This window comes from Chaetura pelagica, unplaced genomic scaffold, assembly GCF_000747805.2.
Source record: "Chaetura pelagica isolate M959 unplaced genomic scaffold, ChaPel_1.0 scaffold104, whole genome shotgun sequence".
Taxonomy (NCBI): Eukaryota; Metazoa; Chordata; class Aves; order Apodiformes; family Apodidae; genus Chaetura; species Chaetura pelagica.
Genome location: NW_009953786.1, coordinates 8,651,669 through 8,662,742, shown reverse-complemented (window position 1 = coordinate 8,662,742; position 11,074 = coordinate 8,651,669). Strand labels below are relative to the sequence as shown.

Here is an 11,074-nt window from a genome sequence, read left to right as displayed (position 1 = left end):
CCCTTTGTAAAAAAAACCCAAAGAAAAAAAAAATTTTTTTTTTTTTTTTTTTTTTTTTTTTTTTTTTTTTTTTTTGAGAAAGATATGAGAAGCCTTTAAGGCCTTTCAGCAAATATGATTAACCATGATCTATGGTCTATCACTATTGCTGCTGCCAAAGTCAACTCTATCGGCTGTGAGAGAGAAATCATTTGGAAAGGCAACTGTGTGTCGTAGGCAAAGGGCAGGCTGTGCACCCTGTAGCCAACCAGGCCTTCCTCTGGTGTCTGCTGTTTAAATATGCATCTGCTCTTGTAAACAGGCTGGGTTATTTGGTAGAAGCTTCACCATTATTTTACTATTAATGGACAAACTGGGCTTGGCAGAAATACCTGAAGTCACCAGCAGACTCTGGGTTAGCAGATGTGCAGAGGGAATATTTCCCCCACTGGTTTATTTGGCCTGGGGTGTATGTGTACATGAGAGGGAAGCAGAGGAGGAAGGAAAAAAAAAATTAAAAATAAAAGAAGCTTTATATCCACAAAAGAAAAAATGCTAAACAAATATGTTTTCATCCTGGAAGTACTTGAAGCAGCTGAGAGCTGTTGTAGAAGTCTGTCTCAAGAAGTAATTTGTATGGCAAGTTGAAATGGCCCTGCAAAAAAGATGTCTAGTTAATGTATACATTGATTCTCTTCAACTAGGAATAAGCTAATAGTCTGTTAATAATTAACTCTGGATTATTATATGGCCAAACATTTTTCAGAAGATCTAATTATTTCTACAGAAGACACAGAACACACTTTAAGTCAGGTTCCAGTGTCATCATTGGACTTGGGAAGAAAGCAACATTTTATGCCACAACATATTAATTTCTTTCTTGTTTTCTTTTCTTCTTTTTCCAAATCAAGGTAGATCCAAGACCTCTAATAACCTGTTCACAAAACAAGAGGCAGACAGCCCCACTCCTGAACACTTGTTCAGGATCTTGGAGTTGGGAGCATTCTTCCAGGGAATGGGAAGCTCAGCTTCAATTCCCTGTGAATCAGGCAGAGCAGATATTTAAACCTACCCCTTCCATTAAACTCTTGGTTATTTCCAAAAGCAGCCAAATTTTCATCCTTGCCAGTGACTTTCAAACTTCTTTTGATGTACATGCCCCTGAGTATTTTCTCTAACTCCTCTGTAAGAAGAAGAGCCTGCCAAAAAATGGCTAGTTAAGCAGATCAGCATTTTCTAAGCCAACACAGAATAACAAGGAGTGCTCCCAACCACTACCAATTTCCTACCCATCACCAGTACGAATGCATGTGTTAGAGCAGTGGGGTCTCCCTCACCACCTCCAGCTTGTTGTGGACTATGTCATGCTCTCCTCACGTTCATGGGTGCTGCAAGGTGCCTTCAGCCATTATCCAGTGTGGTGCTGCTCAGTCCTGCCAGACAAATGAGAAATTGTAAATGCAAAGCTCTGCTTTTCTCTCCTCTTCCCCCTTTCCTGTGGGATCCGTGTATTGTTAGGCAGCACATAGATGTACAAACTGGAAAAGAGAAGTTGACTGAGTGGAGATGTTGGTGGTCCTGGTCATGATAGTTTGCTCCCATCGGAAGAAGAGAACCCATCTTCATTCTGTGCTCCTGGACACCTACACTTGCACCAGCTCTGGAGTCTGCACAGCTCTGGGTAGCTGGTTCAGCTCACTGAGTCAGAGAAAGAACAAGGCTGGGTCAGAGATGGCCAGAGGCTCCTTGGCAGAACCACACTCAGCTTCTTGCCTAACTTCTCTAAAGGGCTTGCCCGGGTGCCCTAGGTGCTCTCTTCCCTGCTTGCTCTTGCAACATATTTCCAAGTATAAAGATAGATCTCTCTTGAGGAAAACTGAGCAAATTGCTCTTGCTTCTACCCATTATGGACATGGAGAACTTGCCCATCACAGTCATTGTTGTATTGACCCCTCAAGCCTTTGAAACATCTCTTTTTTTTCCCTTTTCTCTGTAGATGCAACAACACATTCAGTAGTGATTTTTAGGGGCTGCCCAGTCCCCTGAGTAGGAGGACCATACGGGTAGGAACAGTGATTTTTCATTTGTGGACATGGAAATTGTAAAGGACCAGCTATATCAGCTGAATGTTCAGAAGTCCATGAGCCCTCATGAGATTAATCCCAGAGTACTGAAGGAGCTGGCAGGTGTTATGGCAGGACCCCTCTCAATTGCCTACCAAAGGTCTTAGAAGTCTGGTGAAGTCCCTGCTGACAGAAACCTAGCCAACATTATTCCAAGCTACCATAAGGGCATGAGGGAAGACCTGAGAGCCTACAGACATGTGAGTCTAAGTACAGTTCCTGGAAAAATTATGGAGAAGATTATACTGGGTGTTATGAAAAGGCATTTAAAGAGTAACTTGATCATCAGGCACAGTCAGCATGTGTTCACAAAGGGAAAAAGCCCTCTTTAACTAACTCGATATCCTTCTACAATAAGGTCACCTGAGTAGTGGATGGAGGAAAGGCAGAGGAAGTAATTTTTCTGGATTTTAGCAATTAAGATTTTTTTTATACTGTCCCTCACAGCATCCTTCTGGACAAGTTGCCCAACAGTGAGATCAGCAGGTACATGGTGTGCTGGCTGAAGAACTGTCTGAGTGGCAGAGCTCAAAGAGTTGCTGTGAATGAGGCTACATCTGCCTGGTGACCAGCCACCCACAGAGTTCCTCAGGGCTCAATTCTAGGCCCCTATGTAGGCCAGAATGTTCAGTATTTTTATCAATGATCTGGATGTGGGCATTCAAGGCACCACTAGTGAGTTTGCTAATGATACTCAACTAGGATGTGCTTGTTGGCTCTCTTGACAGGAGGCCTTGCAGAGAAATCTAGATAGAATGGAACATTGGGCATTAGGCTATGATTCGTGGGCTGAAATTTAACAAGTTGAAATGCTGGATTCTGCATAGGACACAAGTACAAATTGGGGGAGGGGTGGCTGGAGAGCAGCCCTGCAGGAAGGGATCTGGGGGTGCTGGTTGGCAGCAGGGACAGTGTGAGCCAGCTGGGTGCCCTGGCAGCCCAGAGGGCAAACTGTATCCTGGGGTGCATCAAACAGCATCACCAGCTGGTCAAGAGAGAGGATTATCCCACTGTATTTGGTGCTGGTGCAGCCTCACCTGGAGCATTGTGTGCAGTTCTGGGTCCTGCAATGTAAGAAGGATGTGAAGGTCCTTGGATGTGTCCAGAGGAGCGGATCAAAGCTGGTGAAGAGAATGGAAGTCACGTTCTGTGAGGAGTGGCTGAGGTCTCTGGGTTTGCTTAGCTTGGAGAGAAGAAGGCTGAGGAGCCTCCTCACTGCTCTTCACAGCTTCCTGAGGAGGGAAGTAGAGATGGAAGTGCTGGCCTCTTCTCCCTGGGATCCAGTGACAGGACACTGGAATGGCTCAAAACTGTGTCCATCAGGGCAGATTTGGACCTGACGTGAGGAAACACTTCTTTACAAAGAGGATGGTCAAACCCTGGCACAGGCTTCCTAGAGAGGTGGTTGATGCCCCAACCCTGTTGGTGTTTTAGAGGTGTTTGGTTATGCCCTTAAAAAGGCTTTAACTTTGTTAGCCCTGAATTAGTCAGGCAGCTGGACTAGATGATGTTGCAGGTCCCTTGCAACTGAAATAGATTATTCTAAAATTACTCTATTCCTTCCCTTGGATGGTTTCCTGTTCACACTTTCTTGCTGTTCATGCTGTCCTTTTCTGGACAAGCTCCCTATTATCTGCACCTGTCAAAATGAGGTGCCCTAAATCAGGGACAGAGTGCCAACCAAATCCTCATCAATTCAAGCAGAGCAGAATGGTCATTTCCTAGGTCTCTCCTACACACAATATTCCTGTTAATACCACCCTGGAATGCCTCACACTTTTTCTATTAAAGGAGCATCACAGTACTGACTTGTACTTACTTAACGTTCACTCTGAGAACAAACAGCTCCAAACTAGGGAAATAAGGATATAAAAGAATCCCCACCTAAAAACTATTCACTTCAACAAAGGATTATTCCACCAGGCCATTCCTACTAAATCCTGCTTAGGACAGCAATAATACAGCTGCAACAACCAGCTTATAGTTGTTAGAAGTGTTTAAACTCATTGACTAGCAAGGACATTTCATGTATCCCAAAGGAATATCCTGAAGCCCATTGGATGCCAGATGAAAACAAGGACCTACATCCACTTTCCATGATGGACAAATCCACTGCAAAAAACCTGATAGTGAGGATGAAGCACAAGTTTTCTACCATTGCTCCCTTCCGTGGGCATTTTGGTTTTATTCAGAGACAATCTATTGAACATCCATGGAAAATAAACATTTTTATAATTCTAAAAGCAGCTTAACACATATATTTCTGACTAAAAGACATTGACAAGGTTTATATATGAAAACTCTGTGCACCAAGATATTTTCCTGGTTAAATTAATCCAGGAATTACTTATACTGATACAACTAGACCTCTGCTATCAACCAAGCAGGCTGCAGAGCTGAAGAATATCTCAGTGAAACAGAACAGAGAAAAACCTCAGTGCCAACGAGTCAGAGGAACTGGAACACCAAATAAATCTTTTCTATCTCCTTTCTCTGGAAAATAGCAATAGAGCTGGAAAGGTTATTTTGGTAGAAGAAAAGCCAGATATGAATAGCAACTGCTGGGGGTGCACTGGGGGGCCTGAAGGAGGACATGGAGCTTGGCAGTGGCAGTCAAAAATGGATGTCTGCCTCTAAAACAAATAGGTGAAGAATGTTTTAATGCATGCTGGATGTAGTTCAATGTGTATTTAAAGGACATAAGATATCTTTGTGCCAACTCATACCATAAATACGCATCAATAAAACTTTGATGCCACCCTACCATATCAGATATTCAGCACAACTTCTGATAAATAGGTAGATTGAAGGTAATGGAACCAATTCCTTTGGATAAGAGGCAACTTTATACCATACACCCAGCAGGTTGTGCCTATAGGGAAAAAAAAAATAAACCATTAAGTTGGATGCTTTTTTTTTTTTTTTTAAGTCAGACTTTATATGCTTCCACCCACCTCTTCCTGCCCCTTCCCATCTACCTATTTGCTTAAATTATTATGAATGTAAGCAACTTGTCAGCTACAGTTGTTGCTATAGTTTTCTCCCATTGCACCTCATTGACTGTTTTTGCTGTGTTTTTCCTCAGTTTAGCCTTTGTGTCCTAGATACTGTAATTTAGAATTATCGTTTTGTTTGCCCAGGGAACATTACAAAACTCCTAGTGGGGAAGTATCACCCTGACAAATTATGTTCTGAAGGTGCCACTGATCAGCCAACAAGACAAGGAGTTGGCATCCCAAGAGCGCCACATTTAACTTGCCAGCCCAGGAGGAGCTCTGCTGTGCTCCCAGCCTCCCCACAGCTGCACAGCCGACAAACATCCCTCCTGCAGGCAGATCCACACCACAAAACACTCAGTGCAAGCACCACCTGCCCTGTGCTGAAAATCCACCATGCTCAGTTTCCATCATAAAAGCCCTTGAAACAGATGCTTTTCAATACAATTCAAACTCTTTGACAAAAAAAAAAAAAGGAGAGAAGAAAAAGCCACTTCAGCAAGATAACTTCTTACGAACTCTTGGTTGAGCTTATCTGAAGTTCCTTCATCACCTTGAATCACTTAGGTCCCCTGTACATTACCACTCTGCTTTTCAGTTTACAAAGAGAGGCACGACACTTATTTGCACTGGAGTAAGTAGTAAACAACAATATATATAATACAATACAATAGTAACCTGAAGAAAATGTGAAGGCAATTCTGTAATTGCTTAGTGAGTTTGAGGAGGAGACTTTGGTCATCCTCAGACACACATAACAATGGGCTTAAATATCTTTTGCACTCTTGTGGGAATTACAAAAAATAAAAGTAAAATCCCATTATAAAAATGTAGAAGAAAAGCTCACCTGTTATGAAGAAAGGTGGACTTTGTTCCAGTACATTTTGCAGCACACTAACAAGAACATTTCTCTGCTTGTTACTGCAGGGGATACTTCTTCACTATTTTATTTTATTTTTAAATAATAATTTTAAAATGTGCATTTGTATACAATAACATCCAGTATAGTTAAATAATCCCTTGCTCACGGGCAGGCTCTTGAGCTTCGTGATCAGCAATGATGGAAGGTGAGGCATGTGATGGGTCATTGATGGGCTCTCTTTTCTCCTCAGCACACAGCTGTTCTGCCATTTGCTTTCCTGGAAATCTTTGCCACCCCGCACCGTTACCCAGCAAAGAGGAAGGGGCTGATCTTACTGGGATTCGTTGCTTTTCTGTATATCAGTTGGTAAGAATTATGTACTTTAAAACATTTTCCTCAAGTGATCTACTTTGTTAAACAAGGCCAAACACTTTACTTAAGTTCCCTGCCAGGCATGTGGGAGAGAGCAATCTGTTCTGTGGAGAAGCCATTTAAGCTTCAGCCGAGATCCATGAAAACTATTTCCAGACATAGGTAGATGAGGTATCTTCAAACATAATACAGCTCCTGAGACTACACAGGATATCTCCTCCTTTTCTGGGGCCTTTTATAGAAAGATAATGAAAGCGCCATGAACTCAGGAGTACTTTGGGTTATTTCTACTGGGCTGAAGTTCTCCTTTAATTTCTACCAGCACCATCAAGTTTACCATTGCTTACTGTCTTGCTCACTGCAAAACCACCAAATATCAAATGTCTGGGAGTCACAGGAGCAGAAGAGGAGTAAAACTCCACTTGGTATTTGGCAGGGACACATGACTGGATTTAGAAACTTGAGACAGAAAATAATACTCATAGCCAGGTGTAAATTGATGGGCAACAGGAGGGCATCAGCCTCACCACCACCTCCCACTCCACCAGTAGACACACAGCTTACGTTTCCAGCAATGTGCCACAGTTGACCTCCAACCTGTAGGAGGGTGATCCTAAGAGAACAAACTGTAGCTAATCAGCCCTCCCACTCTGCTCATAGCCCTCCAACCACCTCCTGTGTGTGTCTTACAACTGGAGCTGGGTTTGCATCCTGCTCATCGCATCTAGGCTGTAGTGCTGGGGTCTGGAGGAGCTGCCCACCCCATCTTAGCTATGGGCAGCTGCCACCACTTCTAACCACTTTGAAGGTGCTTTATGTTGCAAATCAGCTCAGGAGCAGGTCTGTATAGGTTCAGGACATCCTGTGATATCAGAGATTATCCAGAGGTCAGGAGATAACAGAGGATACAGACCAACTGGTCAGCAAGGGGGGAATTTGCAAAGCTTTCTGAGAAGTCACTGGGACTATGGAAGAAACCATCTTTCTTATTCCTACCCACCAGTTCTCACTCTCAGCTAGAGACTACCTTGAGCCCAGCAAACAAAAATCTGGAATAGAAAATAAACCACACAGGTGAAACACTCTTATGACTTGGAAGCCATCAGAGTGGCTGTGGAAGCAATAGACTTCACTGCTACATGACATAACCAAGTTAGGAACCATTTATCCTAATCCAGCCCTGAGCCTACTAGGATTATGACCACAGCTTCCTCAATTCCTTTTCTATGTTCTGGTTCACTCAGTTACTTAACACCAGCTTTGTTGTGCTTGTCTTCTGACAGCATTTGGATTTTAGACCAGACAGCTCTCCAGGCAGCTATTGCAGTCATATGTGCTGTGCTTTCCCCTAAAGCCCCTGTCAGCTGAACAATTTCACTCCACAGGAGACATGGCTCATGCCAAGCCCTGAATCCTCATCAAAGGAGGAAATTCAGCAGAAGAATCAACATATTTGAGCCCTTTCAGTATCTTCTTTGAATTGATGTTGCATAATGCTGCCAGAGTCCTGAGGGAAAAACTGTCCCTTAGAGAACCTGTCCCCTGTGTCCCAGGGCCCTGATAACTGGATAAATTATACTAGGATATCAATAATGTTGCTTTCTCTTCTCCTGAGGCAGCAAGCAACCTACCATCTGCTTTCTTTCTGTCTCCTTGTCTTGGTTCCTTCCACCATGGACAACAGCTTTCACAGAGTCACAGAAAGTTAAGGGTTGGAAGGGACCTCTGGAGATCACCAAGTCCAATCCCCCTGCCAGAGCAGGACCACCACAGAATTTAGGGCAGTTCACACAGTAACACATCCAGACAGGTCTTGAAAGACTCCAGAGAAGGAGATTCCACAGCCTCTCTGGACAGCCTGTCCCAGCGTTCTGTCACTCTCACAGTAAAGAAGTTTTTTTCTGATGTTTACCTGGAACTTCCTATGCTCCAGTTTGCACCCATTGCCCCTTGTCCTATCACTGGACATCACTGAAAAAAAGCCTGGCTGTGTCCTCCAGACACTGGTCCTTAACATACTTGTAAACATTGATGAGGTGCATCCCATTGGGGCCCATGGATTTGTGTATGTTCAAGTTACCCAACTGACCTCTAACCCAATCCTCACTGACCAGAGGAGAGTCTGCCTTCCTCCAGGCTTTCTCTGTTACATCCAGGGCCTAGGATTCATGAGGGCTGGTCTTAGGAGTGAAGACTGAACAAAGAAGGTATCCAATAACTCTGCCTTCTCTGCATCCTCAGTCACCAGGGCTCCCACCTCATTCAGCAGTGGGCCCACATTGTCCCTACTCTTCCTTTTACCACTTTACCCTCCTTTTTTTATGCCTTCCTTCTCTAACCAGAGAAATGAGAATTCACATATTCAGACAATTTTTTTTTGTTGTTTTTCTTAGCACTCTCTCATTCCTGAGTTTCGTGACACAGTTTCAGGCTGGTGGGGCAGCCTGTTTGTCACTTCTCTTTGATATGTGCTGCTCAGTGCAAGGTGACAGGCTGTGCGCCTTCAGAGAGAGTGGGATTGCATTCCTGTGTTGGCACTTATGGTGGGAAGTACAGCAAACTCCTCAGATGTGTTTCTTTACCCAAGAATTAAACCTTTTTGGACTCATTGGTCCCAAAGGTCCACTTAGGGAAGTGCTGCCCATCATTACAATGGCACATCCTTATACAGTCATTGGAGACCTGCCCTATTCTTTGTATTGTTTACATATTCAATACAAAGATATAAAATTTTACCCATAAAAATGTATTTTTCCCTATATTTAATATATAAAGACCATTTTAATGTTAGCTCCAGGCATTTTCTACCAGCCACGCTTACTAGCTGTTAACAATGAAGGAATATCAGTGATCTGACAGACACTGCAAGACATCTTTTGAGAGAAGAAAAAGGCTGAAAGAGAGGGCCTAACTAGGAGAAAAGAAGCCCTATAAAGCAGGCATATTCATCTTCTTCCTTTTCCTTCTTTCTCTTTTCCAAACACTGCTTTGCAAATGGTTCTGGAACAAAGGAGCAAAGCAGCTGCACCTCTACGTCCTACCTACCTGTTTCTGTAGACCCTTTCCTGAAGGAAACAAGCAAGGTAGTAGCTCAGAATATTGAGAAGGCTGAAGTCCTCAGTGACTTCTTAGCTTCAGTCTTCTCTGGCAAGTGCTCCAGCCTCAACACAAAGGTCACAACAGGTGAAAGCAGAGACTGGGAGAATTAAGCACCCCCCATTGTAGGAGAAGAGCAAGTTCATGACCATCTAAGGAATCTGGCGGTGCATAAATCTATGGGACCTGATGGGATTCACCCATGTGTCTTGAGGGAGCTGGCAGATGTGATTGCTTAGCCTCTGTCCATCATATTTGAGAAGTCATGGCAATCTGGTGAGGTTCCTGCTTGGAGCAGATCCTCCTGGAAACTCTGCTAAGGCGCATGGAAATTAAAGAGGTGACTGGTGACAGCCATCATGGCTTCACTAAGGGCAGATCATGCCTGACCAATCTGGTGGCCTTCTACAACAAGGCTACAGAGATGGTGGATGCTGGCAGAGCAACTGATTTCATCTACTTGGATTTGTGCAAGGCATTTGACACTGTCCCACATGGCATCCTGGTCTCCAAACTGACAAGACCTGGATTTGACAAATGGACTACTCAGTGGATAAGAAATTGGCTGGATGGCTGCACCCAGAGAGCTGTGGTCAGTGGTTCAGTGTCCAAGTGGAGGCAGGTGATGAGTGGTGTCCCTCAGGGGTCAGTACTGGGACCAGTGCTGTTTAACATCTTTGTTGGAGACATGGACAGTGGGATTGAGTGTATCCTCAGCAAGTTTGCTGATGATACCAAGCTGTGTGGTGTGGTTGACACCTCAGAGGGAAGGGAGGCCATCCAGAGGGACCTTGACAGGCTGGAGAGGTGGGCCAGTGCCAACCTCATGAAGCTCAACAAGGACAAGTGCAAGGTCCTGCACCTGGGTTGGCACAACCCCAGGCACAAATACAGGCTGGGAGAAGAATGGCTGGGGGGGGGGCCTGTGGAGAAGGACTTGGGGGTGGTAGTAGATGAGAAGCTCAACATGAGCCACCAGTGTGTGCTGGTGCCCAGAGACCAACTGCATCCTGGACTGCATCAGAGAAAGTGTGGCCAGCAGGGCCAGGGAGGTGATTCTGCCCCTCTGCTCTGGTCAGAGCCCACCTGGAATACTGTGTACAGCTCTAGTGCCTAGGAAAGATACAGACCTGTTGGAGAGGATCCAGAGAAGGGCCACCAAGATGATCAAAGGGCTGGACCACCACTGCTGCGAAGACAGGCTGAAAGAGTTGGGACTGTTCAGCCTGGAGAAGAGAAGGCTCCAGGGAGATATTTTAGGGGCCTTCCAGTACCTGAAGGGGCTACAGGAAAGCTGGGGAGGGGCTTTTCGTCAGAGAAGACAGTGATAGGACAAGGGGTAATGGTTTTAAACTGAGAGAGGGGAGATTTAAGTTCGATATTAGGAAGAAATTCTTCACTATAAGGGTGGTGAGGAACTGGAATGGGTTGCCCAGGGGGGTTGCTGATGCCCCATCCCTGGAAGTTTTTAAGGTCAGGTGGGACGAGGTTTTGTGCAACCTGGTCTAGTGGTGGGTTCCCTGCTCATGGCAGGGGGGGTGGAACTAGATTATCTTTAAGGTCCCTTCCAACCTTAATGATTCTATGATTCTCCCCTCCTCCTAATTTTAGACTTAGAGAAAAGGTGCTGGTGAATACCTCTTTCC

General features: G+C 44.5%; 1 protein-coding gene across 1 annotated transcript in view; it reads left to right on the top strand.

The window, feature by feature from the left end:
* The window catches only part of ADTRP (androgen-dependent TFPI-regulating protein), a 35,125-nt gene that overhangs the window by 16,415 nt on the left and 7,636 nt on the right, over positions 1–11,074 (top strand). The window contains exon 4 of the mRNA XM_010000933.1: positions 6,211–6,326. Coding sequence (XP_009999235.1) covers positions 6,211–6,326 — 116 coding nt within the window. The remainder of the gene's footprint in view (positions 1–6,210; positions 6,327–11,074) is intronic.